The sequence below is a fragment of the Coenobita brevimanus genome, chromosome 55 (assembly GCF_032717465.1).
Source record: "Coenobita brevimanus isolate Jiangsu-jjx chromosome 55, ASM3271746v2, whole genome shotgun sequence".
Lineage (NCBI taxonomy): Eukaryota > Metazoa > Arthropoda > Malacostraca > Decapoda > Coenobitidae > Coenobita > Coenobita brevimanus.
Window position 1 is genome coordinate 31478410 of NC_137008.1, and position 22693 is coordinate 31501102.

The following is a 22693-nucleotide window of genomic DNA, read 5'->3' on the forward strand; positions in this document are numbered from 1 at the left end:
ACGAAGTATTTTATTTGGCATGCGGGAGACCCCGAATTTGAGGGGTTAGATGTGTTCCAAACCACCTTATTAATTAATGTAATTCGTTCCTATATGATTCCTATCTAAATTTCTGAAACCATCCTCATGTCTTCTAGTGAATGCCGTGGGTGAAATTGTCTCTTGGTCAAACACCTTTCTTTATTGACATTTTCTGGCTATTCCTACGTAGTGTTATGGTACTGTAACTTAACATCCTTCTACAGCTTGTCCTCGAATTGCCTTTAGTGCTGCATCTACTTCAAGTGAATCAACTGCTTTAACCTAATCTGTGAAGAACATGCAATAAAACATATTCTGTATCGTCATCGGTTATCTTATAAATGACTTAACTATTGTGTGTTGTCCAGTACTTACTCCAAAATCCTGACTTTTGTCGTGGTTGGATTGCATCTAGTTTGGGTAGATTCCGGTGTTACGTATTTTGTGAAAATCTTTGCGCAGTCAAGACAGGACTCACTGGACGGTATTTCTTTAGGTGGTTAATGTTATTCTCTTGTGAAGCAGAATACAGACGTAATTTTTCCAGAAAGCTGGGTATACCTTTGACTTTTAAATATTTCGTAAACAGTGCTACTAGTTCATTTGAGACAAAGTCACCTGCATTCTTTGTAAGATCAGTGGTAAGACCATAATAACCTCTTGCCTTATCATTCTTCATTGCTTTTAAAGTCTTTTTTCTTCTTTCTGTAATAGTATATACTGACTGGGGTCACTGTGTCCAGCATTTCTCCACCAAAAGCCGGCGGTTCGCACATGATTCAACAACAGTAAGTCTTTGCATAACATTCTTCTGGTATGCTGAATTCTTCTTCTTCGTCTTTTCCCACTTCCGTGTGAGGTCGACGTATTTGAACAATCTTTGCCATACGGCTCAGTCAGAGGCTACCGTGGTTTTGCCATTATTGATTTGGCTGGCTTTATTTTATTGCCCGATGACTTTCCTGACTCCAACCCTCCCTATTTACCCGGACTTGGGAGTAACAATGAAGTGGGCTGTCATGCTCCCCTTAGTGGCTGGAGGAGTGCTTTTAGTTTCACTGCTGATGATACAGATAGCCAAATTCAAAATCCGTTCATTTCGAGATGCTGGAACACATTGCGTTTGAAAGACTGGAGATCACAGGCAGTAGGAAATACAGACAGAGGAAGAAGGTTCCAGAGTTGACCAGTTGCATACATGAAAGACTGGAAGTAACGGTAAACTCTTGCATTAGAGAGTTGGAAGAAAAGGAGTTAGAGTTTGATGCTAGACGAGTGCCACACGCCTGCCGTAGGTAGAGGGATGCAAGCAGACCGTTCAGAAGAGCAGTGACTATTGAAGTAGCGATAGAAAAGAGATGAAGATGCAACAGTACAGCGAAGAGACAGGTTGAAGGGAGCCAGTAAAGGGAAGAGAGTTAATGAAACGAAAAGCCTTTGACTCCACCATGTTGAGAAGAGCTGTATGTGGGGAGCCTCCCCACATATGAGAGTTGTACTCTACACACGGCGGCATAAAATCCGTGTATAAAGTCAACAATTGGGCACGGGTAAAGAAGGCACGGATTCGGCTTAGCACATCAAATTTCTTGAAAACAGATTTTACTAGAGAGGTAATATTCTCTGTCGAAGATAAATCCCGAGAGAATGAAATCCCAGTATGTTTAAAGATGATGTAGGATTGAGTTGGATATTGTTAAAAGTCAGAGGATACTCCTGCGGTAGATTCTGACTGTTTCAAAGATGGATGAACTGAGTTTTTGACGCATTAAAAACAACAAGATTACCCCAGTCAGAGATATGAGCCAAGTCAGATATTACGTGCACCATAACCTCATCCCTTGTTTGTTAAAGTAACTGCTGAGATGGACGCTGCAAGAAGTGGATGGAAAGGTGAAGGATGGAGCCATCAGCGTATGAGTGAATAAGGTATGTACAGATTAGAAGGTCGTTGATGAATGGAAGGAATAGAGTTGGCGATAAGACTGAGCCCTGAGGAACACCACTATTGATGGCTCTAGGAGAAAAACGGTGGCCGTCTACAACAGCAGCTATAGGACGACCAGAAAGGAAGCTAGAAATGAAGGCATAGATAGGAGGATATAAATCGTAAGAGGACAGTTTGGAAATTCAAGGATTATGCCACACTTGATCGAAAACTTTTGAGATGTCATGTGCAGTGACAAAGCTTTCGCCAAGTTCCAGAAAAGAGGATACCGTGAGGCTGAAAGGTAGGTGAGAAGACCGCCAGTGTAGCGTTCCTGGTAGAACCCATACTGACTATCAGAGTGAAGGTTGTGATAGAAAACGTGGTTTAAATTTTTTTGTTAAGAATAGGTTCAAAAACTTTTGAAATGCAGGGACGATGGTTAGAGGGCTGGAAATGGGTCACCCTCCTTTGCGACAGGCTGAATAAGAGCATACTACCAGCAAGATGGAAAGGTACAAGTTGACAGAGAAAAGCGAGAGTTTATCTAGGCAGGGTGTAAGCACAGAAGCACAGTTCTTGAGGGCAACAGAAGGGCCCCTGTCATGCCCATACCTTGTTAGTATGGAAGCCAGTGATGGTAGAAAATACACCAACTGAAGAAGTATTAATGTCAGCCAAGAGGAAGTCAGAGGGGAGAAAGTGATGGACGAACAGCACTGGACTCATCTATGACTGAATTGCAAGAGAAAATCAGAGTGAAGAGTTCTCCCTTATCAGTAGAAGAAACAACAACAGAGTCATCACAGCGGAAAAGAGGGACGTCTCATGAGGTAAAAAATGTTAGGAAGGGTTTTGGCAAGGTGTCAGAAGGAGCAGGAAGAATTTGAGTTCGAGTGTTCAGAGTATTTAGTACGAATGCTATTAATTTTGGCAGTGCGAAGAACGGACTTAGGACGATTCCTTGCAGAAACATGAAAGAGATGAGATTCAGGGGTGGGTTTGCCCCCATACCTTTTGTAGGCCCTATCTATTTGGTGGACAGCATTAGAACAAGTGTAATTAAACCAATTTTTTTTCATTATTCAGAGGATAAGAGAAAAGAATAGATACTTCCATGTCCGAGCGAATAACCTCCAGAATGTGAGAGGCACACTCAGATGGCTCATGGCCGTGGAAACAATAATCAATTCAGAGAAAATCAAAGTAGTACTACCTGAGTGCCTCCCAGTTATCAGCTCCAAAGTGCCACAGCCGCCGCTTCTTGGGAGGGTCCACAAGCCTTACTGGAGCGATAGTACGGGTTATGGTTACATGGTTGTGATCGGAGGAGCCCAACGGAGAGGAAAGATTGTCAGCATAAGCAGAAGGATTAGTTGTAAAGAAGAGGTCAAAGTATGTTGGAACTCCAAGGTGGTAAGGGATACAGATAGGGTGCTGTACAAGCTGCCCTAGGTCATTAAAGATAGAAAGGATGTAGGCTTGTTCACTAGGTGGATCAGTTAAAGGAGAGGAGAACCAAAGGCGTTGGTGAACGTAGAAATCGCCTAGAATGGAGATTTCGGAGAAAGGAGAAATTGATAGGATGTGTCCCCTTTTGAAATAAGATGGTCAAAGAATTTTTCACAGTCAGTAGAAGTTAGAGATAAGTAAACAGCACATACATATTTAGCCAGAGAATGACAGGATAGACGAATCCAGAGGATTGAGAATTTAGAAGATTCAAGTTCAGGAACATGAGAGCAAGATATGTTGTTGCATACATATACAGAACACCCACCTTTGGCTTTGAAGTGAGTATAGAGAAAGGAGGAGGATACAGAGAAGAGTTTGGCATCAGTAACCTAAGACAGTTAAGTCTCTGTGAGGAAGTGTAGATGAGGGTTAGGAGAAGAGGGGTGGTTTTCGACAGAGAGAAAATTAGAGAAAAGGCCGCGACTGTTGCAGAAATGGAGAAGTGAATCAGATAGTTTTTCAAGGCATCTCGCTTGGTCATCACTGGGAGAGGGGCGAATGGTGGGGGCTTTTATGCCCCTTTCCCCCCCTTCTTTAGACCCCGTGGCTTGATGTTGAGATGCCATTTTTAAAAGAAATTTTGAATAGGAAGGGTAGTGCGTAATGTGCATGTAGTTTGGTGTTGACAGTTAGAGGAACTTGTATTGGAGAGCATGCTGTCCTACTCCCTGCGTTACTGAAACACTGAAAAGGTTCAGCAAAGGGGGATGATCAGAAGCTAGTCCCACAGGCTGACGAAACAGGAGCTCCAGCTCTCCCTGTCATCAGCTTTCCACGCAACTTGGGAGTACCACCCTGTTTGACTGGAGCTCATTGGCATAGCTTGGGTCCATTTTGTGGAGAGGCATATTGGGGGGGGGGGGGATTTGCTTTTCTGAGATGGCCTGGCTCACACAAAACATGATATTCAGCCAGAGCCATGTTTTGAGTGAAAACCATATAATTTACTGTATTAATGAACAAGTAAAGAAGTGAAGATACAAGTAGAATAATGTAAACAGAAAATTAATTATTTCTGTCGCATTCGGCAATAACTGGCACAAAACAAACAAGCGTTAAACTAAAATACAGTACGCATGAATGTATGTAAGTATTTATGCAAATAAGCACATCGTATTTACATCTCAATTACATTTTCATAATGTGGCAAATGAAAATGATTTTCGTACTTATGGGTAACTTAATAATACCACATTAGTTATAAATCTAGGTCTTCAAATACCATTGCACCTTACAAGCAGCAGCAGTTAAACACATCTCAGAATCGTTGTATATTTCTATTGCTATGCTTCTGTGCAAGCATAGAAACAATATGTACCATGTCAGACATGGTGCTCGTAGGTAGTTTTTGATTATTCAGATTGAAGATAAACTCCTTTCACATCACGCTGAAGTTGGTGGTGGTATTAGCGCAATAACAATGAGCTTAAAGAGATCTGGGAATGTCCTCCTTACATACACTCATGAAAGTTGAAAGTTCAGCTAGGTTGCTAACAATAAGTCCCTCATTTTTCATCTTCTCAACAAGTCTTCTTGCTTGTCCCAGCTCTACATCTAGTTATTCAAAGTCCACACAGTACTGTTCAGCCGTAGGTTTCAAAGTGCCAAAATCAAGAAACATTGAACTACGTGGATGTAGCAGACATTGATTTAAGCAACTTCTTATTGGCATCACTGAGCCTTGTGTGCAGTTCTAATGGTAATCTATCCAGCATGTCATAGTACAGATCTATACAGTTCTCAAGTGAATCATGGCAATCTTCGATGTTTAGTTAGCCAGCTGACTCCAGAACCACACTGTCCTACAGATGTCTAGACTGAGGATCTAGTCTTCTTCATCTGGGTTGGATCTTCAACAGGGTATATCAACTTGATTTCGAAAACATTCAGCTTTCACCCAAAGTTCCTGCCAGCATTCCTAATTTCTGTGAGAAGCCAAAGTCTTCTTCAACTGTTAGAACCATGTCAGCTGCAGATGACTGCTGAAGCGATGGAGATTGCAGCATGATAGATAACAACTTTGTTTTCCACAAAATGCTGGTAAACATGAGAAATGAGATAACTATACTATGATCAGTATTCCTGAGTTAGCTGTTGGCATCAAGGCCACGTTTTCCTGTGTATGTCTCAGCTACTTCTTTCAGAGTTGCCATGACTGTAGAACAGGTATCTGGAAGGTCCTTACAAGGTAAGTACTGGCAGGACCATCTTGTGTCGCTCAGTTTCGTCAGCTTCTTCGTCTGCTTTCCAGGATACATTTCTTATTGTTTTTTAACAACTCATGAGGCACATGTGAGGACATTAAAACACACAGTCTCAAGAAATGCAAAAAAGTTATCAGTTAGTTTGACAGAATTAACACAATCCCCTGTGGCCAGATTCAGTCTATGGTTGTAACAACGTGTACTCGGCTCTCAGAACATCTTTAAATATCTGAACACCTTTATTCTCACCATTCATCACAAAAGTTCAATGATAAATTTGTCGTACGCAGTCCTTTGGATCTATGTTGCAAGATGCAAGTATCTGAATCATTTTCTCCTTCAAATAACTTGGCATTCAATTTATACAATTGAGCAAAAACCCAAATTTACTTCTTTGACATTAGTAAAGGTACTTTCAGCAAGTGACAGCTATTGTTTTCCACTGATGACCTTGTTTTTATCACCATGACTGAGTATTCAGTGTTGAGATGCAGTCCTTTGTATATTTCATCTCTTATAATGCGAGCAAGAATTTCTATTATACATTTTGGATCTGTGGGCTTTACATTTTGTATTCCTGTCAGTCTCTGTATTAAAATACTGTCATATTCACTGACTAGCTCCAGTACTTCAAGAAAATTGCCTCTGTTGCTGCTTCCGCTGTCCTCCCTGTGACCTTTCTGTGCAATTTTTAGCCTCCATCTGATAAAGTCAGAGGAGCACATTGTTATCACTAGTGTCTGTCCATAGAGTTGGGCGGCTGGGCATAGAGATTTTCGTTTCCGGAGCAAATCTCAGAAAGTATTAACTATAGAATCATGAAATTTCACATAATTATGTGTCTTATAGTGAACTAGTGGCTTTTGACAGAATGCTGTGTGAAGTGGTTTTTTGAATATAAAAAAAGACGGATTTCAAAGTGATTTGAGCAAGTAATCTCAACCCACAAATCAAAATGTATTCACTATAGAGTCAGGAAACTTCACGCAGTTGTGTGTCTTAATGTGAACGGATATCTTTTCATAAGCAAAATGATGTGTCTTAAGTAAGTTTTTTGAAAACATTGAAAAAAAAAAAATCTCATAGATTTTATGTGACCTGCTGTCTGTGGGTTATTCAGAGGGAGGGGGTGGGGGGTGAGGGCCGTTATGCGCTTGGTTAGGTGTGGAGGCAGGTGGGGAGTATGTGCTTGGTCAGATGGATGGTTGCAATGGTGGTGGTGGTGGTGGTAGTGATGATGATGGTGGTAGTGATGCTTGTGGTGTTTTTTTCACTTCCTATCACAGTTCCCTATTCCATATCACTGATATTAAGTTTTAATGTCTCTGTGTTACACAGAAGGTGGGGGGGGGGAAGAGGACCATTATGCGCTTGGTTAGGTGTGCAGGGAGGTGGGGGGGATATGTGCATGGTCAGGTGGAGGGTTGCAACAACGTAACATTGCCTATGTTCTGTCTTGCTGATAGGCATACTACTTTTCCAACTGGTTTCTCATAGTGTCTGTTTTCTTTTGTCTGTTTTTCATCAGCCGAAGCTAATGCAATATTGATGCTTGTTCCTGATTCTAGCTGGGACTGAGAGACTTTCCATGCACAAAATGTGCCCTTGGAATAATCATTTCTCTCATGCTGTGCAAATCCTGAGTCTTTCTATATTGCATTTTTCCACTGTCTATAATCTGACACTGTGAAGGTATTTTCTGACATGGTTCAGCCACTAACAGGGGACAACCTACATCTGAAGCAGAAAACTGCATCCTGACTAGCGAACTCTCAAGCCATGGCAACAGTTCATACTATCTGGCCGAGAAAGCCCGTTTTTTTTTTTTTTTTTTTTTTTTTTTTTTTTTGCCAAAATGTGTCCTGGGAAATGTTGACAGTTTTGGTTGTTTGGGCTCTTCAGTTCATCCTTTACTGATGCCAGAGGGTCCCTGAGGCTTATGAATTAGGTTGCATGTTGCTCTTTGTTCTGCTGGTGTTTCACACGCTGCAACATTGTCTTCATTAACTGTGTTGTCATCATCTCTCTCTGACTCTAATTCACTGTTGTTATCTAGCCACAAAATAATTTTCCTCCTAATCAGATGGATGTGTGGAACTAGTATCAGCAGCTAACAGGTTTTGCCCTTTGGCACTTGATGCAGGTAGCTGAGCCTCATTTGCTGACCGCTTTTCAGTCAGAAAATGCTCAGTACTTCTCAACTTATTGACTAGAAATATCAGGGTCGTGCACAAGGGGGTGGGGGGCTCGGGGGGCTTGAGCCCCTGGCTTTTTTTCTTCCTCATATCAAAAGTGTTCTTTTAATCAAAATTAGGGAAAGAAAAGTGCCCTTTTTGTCAAAATCAGAGACTTTATGCTCGGCTTGTATTTTAAAATGTTCTTGCATTAATAATTTACACTAACTTATCGTAACCTCAAGCTTATTTTGCATTTTTTTAAATTCAAAGATACACACTGAGTGGTGAATTTTTAGCATACAAATCAGTTTATGACGAATACCAGCAATCTAGCTGAGTCTCCCTACATACGTATAAAAGAAAACTAGTCTGCTTCGTCAGCTGGCCTGATCCAAGCCAGCCGGATGCATTTACCTAGTTGTAATATTCAGGAAATGAGCTACGCTCGTGGGGTCCCATCTCCGTGTCTCAACCAGTCAAACTTTGCTTTAAACTCATTTATGTTTTTGGACTGGACGATCTCTTTGTCCAGGCTATTCCACATGTCAAAGCATCCGTATGGGAAACTGTACTTCTTGATATCCTTAAAGCAACTTATCTTTTTCTGTTTCACTCCATGTCCTCTTGTTGCTCCCCCATCCCATGCAAATAGATGTCTGTCAATTTTGTCCACTCCCATCGTGGCCATAGACACTGCAATCATGTCACCCCTCTCTCTTCTTTCTACTAAGGAAGGCAGACCCAGCTTTTCTTCTCTTTCCCTCTACGATAGATCTGCCAGGCTGGGGACAATCTTGGTTGCTGCTCTTTGTATTCTCTCGATCTTGGTTATATATTTCTTTTTATGTGGGGACCACACAACTGCTGCATATTCTAACCAGGGGCGGATCAGAGCCATTATCAATTTTTTCATTGTCTCCTTATCCATGTACTTGAATGCCACGCTTATGTTTGTCAAGAGCTTCTATGTCTCTCTGACAGTTTGTTAATGTGTTTTGGGGTGACAAATTATTCTGGACCAACAGTCCCAGGTCCTCTCACTTTTGTGATGGTTCCATTCCCATTGAGTAATTCAGTGACTGACTCTTAGTACTTGTACCCTTTTCCAATATTTTGCAATTTTTTGCAATGAATTTCATTTCCCATACCTGGCTCCAATCTTAGGCCTAAATCCTGTCCAGATCCTTCTGTAGCATTTTACAATCATCTTCAACTTCTACTCTCCTCATGATCTTTGCATCGTCTGCAAAAGACTTGCATAACTGTTCATTCCATCCACCATATCCTTTACGTAAATCAGTAACATTATGGGCGCCAGCAACCAGCCCTGGGGGACTCCATTTATTACTTCCCTCCACCCTGACATCTTGTCCTTTATAACTGTCTCATCTGTCGGTCTCTCATGAAGGCTCATATCCACTAAGAGAGGTTCCATTTCAGTCCTCCTATGTGACATTAGTCACTTGTGGGGTAACTTGTCAAAGGCTTCCTCCAGATCTAAGTACGCACAATCCATCCAACTATCTTTCTCATGTAGGTCGTCAATCTTCCTTGAGTAGAAGCTCACCAAATTAAAGACACACGACCTTCGATTTCTGAATGCAAATTTACTTACTGCCATAATGTCCATCTCCTCCAGATGTTTTATCCACCTGACTTTCAAGATTCTCTCCCACAATTCTGAGACCATGCTGGTTAGGGACACAGGTCTATAAATGGTATCACGATGCTACTCTAACTTTTCAGGTAAGAGAGTCATATTTTTGTGTCTCCAATATAAGTTTTGGGTCTGCTTCTTTTGATCATATAATTTTTTTCGTACTGCTAGACATGTAAACTGAGGTAAGCCCAAGAAGTTACTACCAATTTGTGGTGATATGTGCATGAAACAAAGTGGTAAACAGTAAACACCACTCCTCGACCACAGAATGACTATGCCACAGGTGGATGTGAAGTGGATCTGTAAAATATGTGCAAAGTGGTATTGCTTGTGAGGTCAAAACAGCATTTCGAAGGCTTGAATGATTCATTGTTAATTATTCTATTAGGCCATTTAATTGCTGGATGCTGTGCTACTTCGTTGGTGGATGCTGTTCTACTTCCGGCATATGCATTTTTTCTTGTTGGCAACGGACTTCCTCTCTTTGGAGGGCGTTAGAACCGGCATGATGATGATGTATAAGCCAGTACGAAACTGGTATTTGACAGGATATTCTTGTTACCTTGGGTCAGGCGCTAAACACTTCGTTGTACCCGCCTTTAATGGCTTATGAGTTAGGTCTCTCCGAGCTTCAGTGACATTTTGAGCTCTACCATAGAAGAATGTGAGCCTGGCATAGTTCCTGTGGAGTGTTTTAGGAGCAGTTGTCCCACGAATATTTGCTGACCGAGTTGTTATTATTGCTGTGTGCCGAGGCTCAAACGGATGTAAACCAGGTGGACTGCAGGCTGAAGTTTCTCTTTTCCTGCATTTCATCACCCTTCTTCGGTGGACTGGGAGGGAGCTCATTGACGTTTGTACAAATGGCCAGTGGAGCCAGCCAGTTATATCGGTGCCACCACGGGAAGGCAATCCTCTTCAGCCAGCGTCATCACCATGTGGGGCCTCCCAGTAAGACCCTTGCTCCCAGTCCCATTTCAAATGTCACAGTATTTAACGTGTGCACACTGTAGAGCAGTGGGCCTCCTCAGAATAGGACTTGCCCCCACCTTGTACCCCCCACCTCCAATTTGCGGATTGGCTTGGGTGCTGTCTCCAGCACTTGTTGGTCAGGTATAAATGGTATACTTCAGTCGCGTCTGGGAACATTTCAGAGTTATTTTAAAGCAAGGTACCATACCATAACAAGTGTGTGTGTGTGTGTGTGTGTGTGTGTGTGTGTGTGTGTGTGTGTGTGTGTGTGTGTGTTCTTACCTAATTTTTCTTACCTAATTGTATTTTTCAGGACTGAGTCAAGCTCTTATTGTCCCGTTTTCTAAGCTATGTTTATCATACATATCTTTAAATTTGTGAATGGTGTTGACACACAGTTTCATTTGGGTTTGGTACTGCATTCCACTGCTCCATTGGCCTATTAGGGAAACTAAACTTTTTAAATCTTTGTCGCCTCTCTTTTTGTATAGTTTTTTACTTTGTCGTCTTACTGATGAATCGCCTAAATACTGTGATTTGTATGATTAGCGAGATTAAATTCGATATAAGTAAAATTGAATAATTGTAAACACTCCAGTATTTCATTATCTTCACATCTTTTGAAAATCTTGCAATAAAAAAGTTTTTTTTTCTTTTTACAACAAATTGTCATTTATTTCCTTTAATCAGCTTTATATATAAAAATAATGCGTTGCATTTAATAGAATTCAAGAATATTTGCCACATGGAATTTTAACATTTTTCTTTGCGTGAATACTGTACGTATAAATTGCCTATATGGCATTGCGGATTTCATAAAAAAATTGAAAAAAAAAAAAGGGGAATGTCCCTTTTTCAACTGAGCCCCTGCCCTTCTGAAAGTCTGTGCACGTCACTGAGAAACTTCCTTCACAAGTCACAACCATTGAAAATATTGTTTTGAACCCTCACCTGATAAATCATTCACACTTTCACTCGTCACCACTGCCTCCACTGACACCGTAACTCCTGTTACTCTCTCACTCTAACTGGCCACTCGCCAAATGTCCGCTGTCAGCTGTCAACTATCCCTCTAACTCTCCCTGTAACTCTCGCCCTCTTTAACTTATACAACAGCTGCCACATCTAGAATATTCTGTAGACTCGAATATTCTTGATAATGCTAGAACATTCAACACCACATAACTAAATGATTTAACTAATAAACACACAAATAAATTAATTAAATAACACAATGAAATACATACCATTTAAACAGAGCTTAGACTGAGAAACACAGAACACATTTACAACATTAACTTTCGTGAACTTTCTAAATTATATAATAACACATCGCTTCTAGAACATTCCTAACGCATAGATAAAGTAATCCACATAACGACATTTGTCAATAAACACAAAATGATAAACAAAGTCTAATTGACGTAATAAAAATATATGGTAATCAACAACTAGGTGCCACCGTCGTAACAATGTAAATAGAAATAATTGTGAAATTAACACGAAACTGTACACTGTCAGTTCAGTGCATATGGTAATGATATACAGATTAAGGTGTATATTTTGCCAGTCACGGTGTTGGCACAATGTTGCCACATGATACACAAACTTCATCCATCATCAGAATTCATCTGTGTATGACACCCTTTTGCCTAGAATTTTCTGCTGGGGGGAGGGGCACCTAGGGGCTAGGGGGGCACAGGCTTTGAATGGAGGGGCACATGCCCCCCCCCCCAGGCCCCCTCCCATGTCTACATCTCTGCCGGTGCTACAGTCTATTCCCTGCTCATCTCTATAAGGCAGCACTCCATGAACAGGCTCATCTCCACCGTCAGTGAGCCACCACCACACTTTTCCTGCCGGGGCTGTGAAGTGGATCTCGGAAGAGTTGGGGGATGAGGTGGCCTGCTTGACCTCCTGTGTGGCCTCCTCGTCCCAAATCTCGAAAGGCCACCACAACTTTTTTTTTTCTTTTATGTTTCTGTATGAAGTGGCAGTCTCCGTTTACAAAGGACTTTTGTTCCCTGCATAAGATTAAAACATAAGAGACTGAGAGTATTGATTCTTGCACCATTAACTCTTTCAGGTCGCCATTTTGAAGTAACTGATCCCCTGTCAAAGGACTTCCAACACCTAATGGAGGAATTGTTCAACAACGAGAGTCGCTTCATCATCGTGGACCTGCTGCCCTGGATAACCAAAGTCCTTCCAACCAGCATCGTAGACAGGATTATTAGGATGGACATTGTGGATGAAGTGAAAGGCAAATACTTCACGTATTTTAAGGTTGGTATTGGCTTCATCTTTACTCCTCCTCCTCCTCCTCCTCCTCCTCCTCCTCCTTCTTCTTCTTCTTCTTCTTCGTCATCTTTTTCTTTTTCCTTCTTTTTCTTTGTTTTTTTCTTCTCGTTTTCATTACTTTTCTCTGTTTTACTGTGTTTCCTTATCTTGCAGGCATACGTTCCAAGTTGATTCTTCCATCTTTACGTACGATTTACTCTTCGTTTTCATCACATTACCTTCCTGCATCAAAGATAAAGTGGGTGTTCTTTATGTGCTCCGGAGTTAATATGCTTCTCCTCCTTGTAGTCTTAGTATTCCCTGTTCTCCTTTCTCTTCCCTTTCCTCTAACGACTAAATGGGAGTTATAAAGTGAAGGCAGAGTTTATTTTTTTCACATAATTTAAAACTTGTATTAGTTTCTTCTCCTTGTTCTTCTTCACCTTCTCCTTCCTCTTCCTCTTCTCACGGAGAGCTGGATTATTGGGGTGGATGCCATGAATGGTGATTTTCTTTACCCTCTCCATTGCTAGTATACGAGACTGTAAAATAATGGTATATTGAGTTTCATGATATACCTGGGTCAATTCGAATGAGGTTGCATGAGGTAAGGGCAGGCGATGCTAAGTCCACTTTCATTATACGGAGATGTACGTCCCTCTCAAGCTAATTTTCCATACCTCAGTGGCAGAGGAAGGCAGTACTATGACTTTACATCCTGTCCACAACAGTTCTCCCTGACGACCGCCATATTTTAGTGCTCTTTTTTAATCACAACTTATGAAGTGAGATGAGGTTGAGTTACGTTATGTTAGGTTATGTTATGTTAGGTTATTTTAACGCAGGTTAAGTTAGGTTAGGACAGATTAACCCCTACACCGCGGGCACGTTTACCATTGTTTTGCGTGTCCCGCGGGGTTATTCGGGCTCCGACAGACTCAAAAAATATTTGCCAAAAATCAGTTATTAGTCCTAGAATATTAAAATTACATATGCTTATGGCACATACCTTCAGCTTCTCCTGGAATGTTTGTTGAGCCTTCGTCAGTTACCGTAGGACTTGTGGAGACCTCTGAAGTTGGGTAACGAAGTCTTCACTTTACACTTCCAGACAACCCGTAATATGATTACCACAGCCAGATATTAACACTATAAACACTACTCTACGATTTTCAAGTAGTTTGGGATCCATACTAAAAAAAAAAAAACACTGTGAAAGCAATGAAAATTACGAGCTCGTATGACCGTCGCACTTGCGCTAGTTCGCTCTTGGTACTCTGTCATTTATTATTCATAAAACCCCTCACTTTATATTTCTATTACTATATCACACTTATATATATCTGGAGTCTTTCTCCATAAGTTTCCTTCAGTAGTATTAGTTTATTGTCACTGAAGTCATTCAATTTTTCATTCAGTAAAAAACGTAGAGAGCCACGGATTCACTTTCACTGTAATAACAAAGTATTTGTACTCATATTCTTATATTACTAATTACTTACATTACTATTTACATTTTCTATTGTATTTTCAATATTTACCCTTCTATTTCACTTACACTATGTTGGTCACTGTCACTTTCAGTAAGATAAAACTATAATACACTGTTCAATCATATGTACTGAACATCCATTGCTTTCACTTGCTATTTACACATTATTTACACATTACTCTCCTTTCCCACTTGCACTGTTAGAACTGCTTCTGGCTGTGGTAATCAAAGAAGCAGGTAACACAGAGGGGAACCTGGCACTCAGGCACTGCCAAGAGGTGAGTTTGTGCTCAGGTGTGCGGCGTGTGGTATGCACACACCTGACACCTGCGTATCGCAGCCTTCCTTTTACCTGTGGCAGGCATTAGCTCCAGTCTGTGCCGATCCATATACGCCCTCTGCTCAAGTCGGTCGGGAAGTGTTACTGGATGGCGCCTTGGAGTTGCTGCTGTCACCCTACCATATCTTTCCAGCAGCTGCTGGACACAAGTCCTGGCGAACAACCTCAGGGAGAATGACTTCAGTGGCTTGACCTTCATCTTGTACAGGATGAAGGCATTCAGCATCGTCATATCTATGAGATGCAGAAAAACTTTCCTGTACCACCTAGTATTCTTCCTGAGGCAGTTGATCTCACCAATCATCATGTCGGACTTGTCCACCAGCCGCATGTTGATATTGTAGTCCAACACAGCATCAGGTTTCATCACAGGTTCGCCTGTCCTACGATCGACCTTCCTACAGTCTGTCATTTCCCCCTTATGTACGGTGGTGAGCATGTGCACGACCCTCTTGTCATGCCACCATATTGCCAGCATCTTCTCAGACTTGCGTAGGTGTACGTCTCCTCACTGCGAGGTTCCTGCCTCTGGGAATTTAGGGAAGTGGGCACGATTACTTTTGACAGTGCCGCAGGAGCCAATGCCGTGCTCTGAAAGGTATTTGGCAAGTTTCGGTGCTGTATATTAGTTGTCTGTATACAGCACATGATTCCCACCAAAATACTTTTCAAGGAGCACTTTCACTACACAGCCTGAGAAGCCAAGGGGGTGTGTTTTATCCAGATCGACAGTGCTGGCTGAATAAATGACGCAGTCAAGGATGTACCCCGTCTTACAGTCGCACAGTACAAAGAACTTAATTCCAAAGCGATGGCGTTTGCTTGGAATGTACTGAACAAACCGAAGACATCCTCTGAACAAAACCAAGGATTCATCAATGACAACCTTCTGAAAGGGGTGGAAGAATGACATAAACTTATCCTTCGTTCTGCTCAGAATCTCCCGGATCTTCCAGAGTGGGTTGGTTTGGGAAGGTACATCGTTGTCGGCAAAGTGCAGGTTTCCCATAATGTTCCGGAAGCGATCTCTGGCCATGTAGTTATTGAAGGTGGGTGAGGGTAGTAAGGGGTCCATGGACCAGTATTCTTCCAACTCATGCTTCTTGGAGTGTGGCATGAGAAGCATGAGGGCAAAGAATACATACAGCTCCTGCACTCCCAGCATGGACCACTGTTGCATCTTGGCTGCACCTGTACCACTTGCAGCACATTGTGATTCATACCTGTTGGTCTCATCACATATGTGCTGCATGACTTCGTCATCTAGGAAGGCCAAAAGGTAGTCCACACACTCAGCATTATCGTCAATAGTGAAGGCAGGCTGAACTCCTGAGGAGCTCTCATCAAAAACTAAATGTTCAGGCACAAAATCGGACCCTTCCGTCCACGTGAAGGCGTCCAGGATTCCCTGTCGTGGCGGTGTAGGGTGGGTGGTGGTGGTGGGTGGCTGTGAGGCAGATTTACCCCGTTCAAGGTCACTCGCACTGACCCTGGGTTGCCGTACAGCACTAGCAGCCCTTACTCTACTACCAACTCTACTTTTACTAGTCCAGGATTTACCTCTTCCTCTACAGCCTGCCTTCACTGTTGATGCTGGTGGTGACTCCGACGACGAAGACTCCGGAGATAACTCAGCAAACGAAGAGGAAGAAATGAGTGAAGTGGGGCTTGGGGAACGGGGAGGTGAATCAACTCGTGACTCATGGCGGGCTGGGTCACGCGGGGCCATTGTTCTGGGGCTAACACGCCGCCTTTTCACTCCCTTCCCAAATTCCTTCCCTTGCTGCACTAACGGCTTGTTTCCCTTGGAGCTAGGGATAACTTCCAACACTGAAGCACTCGTACTAGCACTTTCTGGCACGATTACCTCACCCGGCTCATCACACGATTCACCTGAATCGTCAAAATCACTATCCATCATCACCATGGACAATTCTGCTAGTTCACGTGCCACTGCAGAGTCACTAAGTCCTTTCCTGCTTCCCTCACGACTTTTTATGGGTGTAGAGGTCATGGGGCCCTTTGCAATGGGCGCAGAAGTGGCAGAAATGGTGGGGCGCGAGTGCGACATGGTTTGACCACAGCGGAGGACAAGGAACTAAATGCCGCGGCTTATCTGAGAAGGCAAGGGTTGACAATGACACTGAGGCTGACAGCTGCTAACTTACATGCTAATAAATTATTGGTAGAAAATCTCGGCAATACATAAAGAAATAGGTAGTTCCAGGTGAATGTAAATGTCACTTAGGCTTCTCCCTTCCTTTCTGATATATATTTTTATTACAGACATCGATTACAAGGCATAATTCAAAGGGGAAATTACCGTGGTAATGTAGCGAATGAATGCACGTGAGGTGTTGTCAGGTGATAATTAGCCAATTCCTGGTGTATAACACTATCACTTACCTTATTTTTTTTTTGGTATATATTATTTTGTATAAGTATAGGGCATAGGGCTTATTTCAATGGATGAAATCTGTGGAAAAATCCGGGGGAAATTTGCCTAATGCAGCGCGGCGTGAGAGGTGAGAGGACAGGGTAATGGAGGGCAGGTAGGGAGGGGAGTCAGGAAGGGGGGAAAATCACTAAAATGTCAACAATGGATGGGAGTACAGATGAGATTTGGAGTGCTGACTAGTGTTGGACATTGGCAGTACTGATAGATGATACAAGCCACCACTTGAAAGCCCGGGATAATTCAAAATAACACAGAATCACAAAAGTGACGCCCTGCGGTATGATCCATTGTGCCCGAGCATCACGAAAGTGACGCCCTGCGGTTAAGGGGTTAAATTCGGGTAGGTTATGTGAGTTTTTGCCAGTAAATACGAACTACATAACGGAGGCTAAATTAAATTACACTAGATTTAGAGTGACTGTTCGGTTGATCAAGTTAGGTTAGATTATACTAAAATAACAAATAATGAATTAACGTGTTAGATTAGGTCTGGTCTGGTAAAGTCATGTAAAATTGCGACAAACTGTATTAAGTACTCCAAAACGACGACATCATTTCTATTTTATTCTTGCAGTTTAATTGATTTTAGGAGATACTTTCCTCCCAAAATGAGCTCGATAATATAGTCATTGACTTTCAGTGCTGGGAGCCCTGCCACACTTGTAGAAAATCGTTTCATTGCTGCCTGGTTAACACCTGAGAGGGACTATAAGTTTAGCTTTAATCTTCTATCCCTAGATTATTTTATTCACCTTAGTTTAAGACCTTTCGTGCTGAAGGTGTTTTTGAACGCTATGTCAGATCCCTACAATTCGAAAAGTCTCTCTTGGGATTAGTAAACCATTGCAGAGGTGGCAAGAACGCCAATGAAAATTCATGGCAGTGAATGGGTTGAAATAGGAAATACACAGTCTGAATGAAGGTTTTAACCTACTGAGCAAGGGGACGTCTTTTATCTATTTATTCTTGCCATCTCTTGACGATTAAATTCAGCTGAGGGAAAACTTTTAGATCTGCAAGGAACAGACACAGATTTTAAACAACCTTTTCACTATCACACATAGTAAAATGTGAATAAAATTATTCAGTAGCAGCAAGAGAAAACTAATAAGAACATTTCCAGGATAAAGTTAGTAACAACATTCCTAATTCCAGGAGGTGATTGACGAGCACCGAGAAACGCTGGACCGAGACAAACCAAGAGATCTGATAGACGGATACTTGATAGAGATGGAGGAGAAGGAAAATGACCCTGACTCCACCTTCACTGGTTAGTACCCACAGCAGCAGCAAAATGGAGAACGACATGAACATCAGCAACATTACTATCAACATATGGCAACAGACAATTTAGCAATGTCATAAACAACAACCTAATATTAACATATACAGTCAGAGACGAAATTTCGCATAATATTTCACACTCTTCACCTTTCATGTCTTAGGCTGACTAATATTCCTGAGCTGAGAGAGGCATGTTGTGTTTTATTTCCCATAAATGTAAAAGGTTGCTTAATATTTCACTTCTACCACTTTCCTCAGCTGGTTAGTATTCCAAAGCTGACAGAAGTATGGCAAGTTTCTCTGCCCAGGAGATTGTTTCTTTTCGACATGATGTGTCAAGGAAGAAAATGACGGAAATGCAGAAAGACACTGTCAATTAGTTGGGGATTTTGTTTTACCTTGACTTCACAACATTAGTAAAGTGGACAGTTACAATGCGATAACAAAATAGTTACAAAGTCAGTCCTCATCATCACCTCATCTTCTGCACCACGACCAATGCAGGAGTCATGCTAATATTCTGCCAGCTCATGCTACCCTTATTGTTAGTCAGGTTTTCTTGCTTGGTTCCATGTTTAATTATGGCAGACACTTCTGCCCACCAGAATTAACCGATTCCCACCAAACATGGTCACAATGACTAGCCTTTGACTTAGTTGTGTCTGCAAGGTTTTGGTTGCTAGGCAACTACTCGTTGCCTTGCAAAGACCAAAAAACCGCTTTTTTGTACTTTTCACGTTTTGAGGTGTAGAATCATTACTAATGGGATAAGAAAGCTCTAACTTCTTTAGGCGTAATCTTGAGGTCATTCCCTATTGGAAGTGTGCCATCCATTTTCCACTCCTCTCTGGTTTTTGAGTGGCAACCCCGCAAAGATTGGCCCTAGCATCTCAAGCAACCAGTACCGAGTTTCAAAAATGCTCCCCCCCTACTTCATTAGCAGCTTGATGGAACTAAATGAAACTTTGCATCCTTATAGACATTGACTAGTACTACAACTTTCTATAGTACACCTATGTGCTACATTGGCCAGGTCAGAGGTCAAAGGCTGTCAAATGCAAAAATGGTGAAAATAGCTACATTCACGACTATGCTTGCACGAAATGCTAAGGCTGTGAAGATTATAATGCCAGGGCCATGATTCTTGATTGGAAAGTTGCACTGGAGTACCTTCATAAAGAAAATGACTGTCGAAACACTTCCAGTCACTGGCACCATCACTTAGAAGTTGTACCTCTGCAGGCCATTCAGCAAATTCTAAGTTCCCTAGCTCCACGCTGGGTGAATGAAACCAAATGAAACTTTGCATGCTTAGAAACGTTACTGACTACTACAAATGTGCTTCATACATGCATGACCTATATCTGACAAGTAAGTGGTCAAAGGTCATCAAGTGCAGAAAATATTCTATCTGTCTATAGACCGACGTCCTAATCCCGCAAAGGGTGGCTGCAGACAAAATGCCTCCAAGTCACTCTGTCACCCACCATGTGACTGCCCTCTCTCCAACTCACTCCCCCCTCCCTCATATACCTCTCGACTCCATTCCTCCACCTCATCCTCTGTCTCCCCTCCCACTCCCTCCCTCCCTCCACTTCACCTACATACTGTACACCTCTTAGTAAGTCTTTCATTCTCCATTCTCTCCACATGTCCAGACTACCTCTGTATTTCTCCTAATTTTCTCAATCACATCCACATCCATCACACAATGTTCTTTCTCTGCTTCATTCGTCAACCTGTCCCTCCATGTCACTCCACATGCTCTTGTCAGGTAACTCATTTCCACTGCTCTCACTCTTGACTTGTTCCCCCTCTAGCAAGGTCCATGCTTCGCATCACAGTGCTATCATGCAGTGACTTCTCCCATGCTCACCTCCCTATTTCTCATCACTGCTTTCAATGAACCAACAACCTTCCTTCCCTGCTGTACCCTTTCAAGCACTTCATCCGCAAAACTTCCATCATCACTCATCACACTACCCAAGTACTTGAATGCACTTACATTCTCCATATCCTCACCATCCAACCTCACTGTGCATTCTGTGACTTCATTCCTCTCAAACACCATAACTTTACTCTTGTTTATATTAACTTTCATATTCCTCTTCTAACACACAGATTTACTCTTCTAACAGATTCCTCTTCTAACACACTGTTACCAAACCTTGCAACTCCCATTCATCTTCACTCAACAATACTGTATCATCAACAGACAGCAACACCGGAATCTTACACACCTCACCTTTATTCATTGGAGCCACTGCCACATCCACTGCCCTAACTTGCACCTCCTGTACAACCCCATCCATGTATATATTAAACAGCCATGGAGACATAACACATCCCTGCTTCAGTCCCACATTTAGATCAAAGAACTCACTCAGCTCTCCATCCACTCTCACCGTAGCCCAAGCTCCCTTGTACATACTCTTCACAGCACTCAATTTCCCATCCACTCCATATATTCTTAATACCTTCCACATACCTTGCCCATCTACTCTCTCATATGCTTTCTCCAAGTCCATGAAGGCAGCATACACTTTCTTTCCCATCTCTAGCCCACCGCGTCCCATCAATGTATGGGTACGTCACAACTTATTTGTCACGCTGAGACCCGACGCTGTACCGGAACGTTCTGCAATTGCGAGGTCCGTCATTTGCACATTTTTCAAGTTTTGTGGGTGACTTTTGGTAGGCAGATGAGGGAGACCTTTCTCTACCTGCTGCCACTCCCCATCCCTTTGTTACCCCAGCGCACCATTGTCTCGGCAACTCACCTGGCCAGTAAATACATGTCACGCTGTGGTCTCTCCGACGACAAAATTCAAGCACCCCTTGATGCCTTCACAGGTGAGAGTGATCCCCCAATTGATAACGATGTGGAGGACAAAGATTACGTGGCGCCGGAGGAAGAAACGAGCAGAAGTGATGTGGAGGTAACATTGCCAAGGAGGGTCAGGTATATTGACGTGTTCGGTGATTGAAACAACACTTATATCGCCTACATAATTGTGTAAAAACCAATATATTCTTGTACTACATATAAATTCGTACCAAATGAACAAATATCTACCTATTCTGAGTGGAATGCAATAGTTACCCCTACCATAGAAATGTAACAGCAGCAGCGCAGCTCCAGAGAGGACGATACCAGGTGTTTGGAGGACACCTGTATAATGCACTTATAAGCTCAGGTGAGCATTTCCTAAATGCCCCTTGTTCTTCTGTCCATACAAGACTGCCATCCACCTGGATACTCAGACATTTGAGATTCAGAATCTTTTTCAGACTATCCTTGCACTTTCCACTAGGCCACTGTTTTCTTCTCACTCCACTTCTGATCTATGCACCTTGTGTGTGTAGATGGTAGTTATAACTCGCGCACACCAATTGATCTAAGGGTTGAACATTTGATTTTGTCCTGTGACTCTGACCTTCGATTGTGTTCAAAAGCTAATTACATTATTCCTGCTTAACACTATATACTTCCACCAAATTTGGACCAGATCAGATCAAAACAGTTGAGTTGACCTTCTTCTGTGACCTTGTCCTCTGATTGCTCTTAAATTTCAGTTGCTTTATCCTTCCCATACCCTGGACCCTTGCACAAAATTTGGAGCAAATCACATAAAAACTGCTTGAGTTGACCTTGCTATGTGACCCTAGGCGGATCATCAACTCTTTCACCAAGTATGATATTCTGTTCACACACAGACATATGGTTCGAACTTTGTCCTTGCCCTGTGAGCCTTGGTCTTTCATGGTTCTCAAAATTGAATCCCTAATTCTTGTATAAATCTCAGTCCATCTCCAAACGTTCTCGATATCAGATACAAACTGTTTTCATGTTGATCTTTCAAGGTTAAGTTTGACTTAGCTCTGTGACCTTGACGGTTGACCAGTTATTCTATAAAAAAAAAAAAAAAAATCAACTCACTGACCGCTCTTCTACATTTGTTAATAACCATATAGCAACTGTTTGAATTATTTTGCACACACACACACACACACACACCGAGTCACCGAGGAGAGCAGACGCGCACCGCCACGCTCCATACCCAGCCAACTTGCCCAGTGGCATTACCTAAATTAGTATCTTTATATGAGTCAAGCTATGTGCCAGGTTAGACTAAATGGTGTTCTAATATATATATATAAAAAAAAAGAAGTTTTAAGCAGAACTTGTTCAAACAGAAAAGAAAACAAAGTAGTGCAAGAATGTGCACATTCAGCCGATCGTTTGTTTAGTCTACAACTGCCCCAGGGAATGTAAGTACTAGATGTGCTTTTAGTACTGCAAAATGACCACATACTTTAATAAAACAAATCTGGAAAACAAAAGGGATAAAGGTAGAAAGCA

The 22693-nt window shown here is 42.1% G+C and overlaps 1 protein-coding gene across 1 annotated transcript in view; it reads left to right on the plus strand.

Annotated features, from left to right (window-relative positions):
* The window catches only part of LOC145401290 (cytochrome P450 2L1-like), a 156711-nt gene that overhangs the window by 71466 nt on the left and 62552 nt on the right, over positions 1-22693 (plus strand). The window contains exons 6-7 of the mRNA XM_080273618.1: positions 12563-12762; positions 18202-18316. Coding sequence (XP_080129744.1) covers positions 12563-12762; positions 18202-18316 — 315 coding nt within the window. The remainder of the gene's footprint in view (positions 1-12562; positions 12763-18201; positions 18317-22693) is intronic.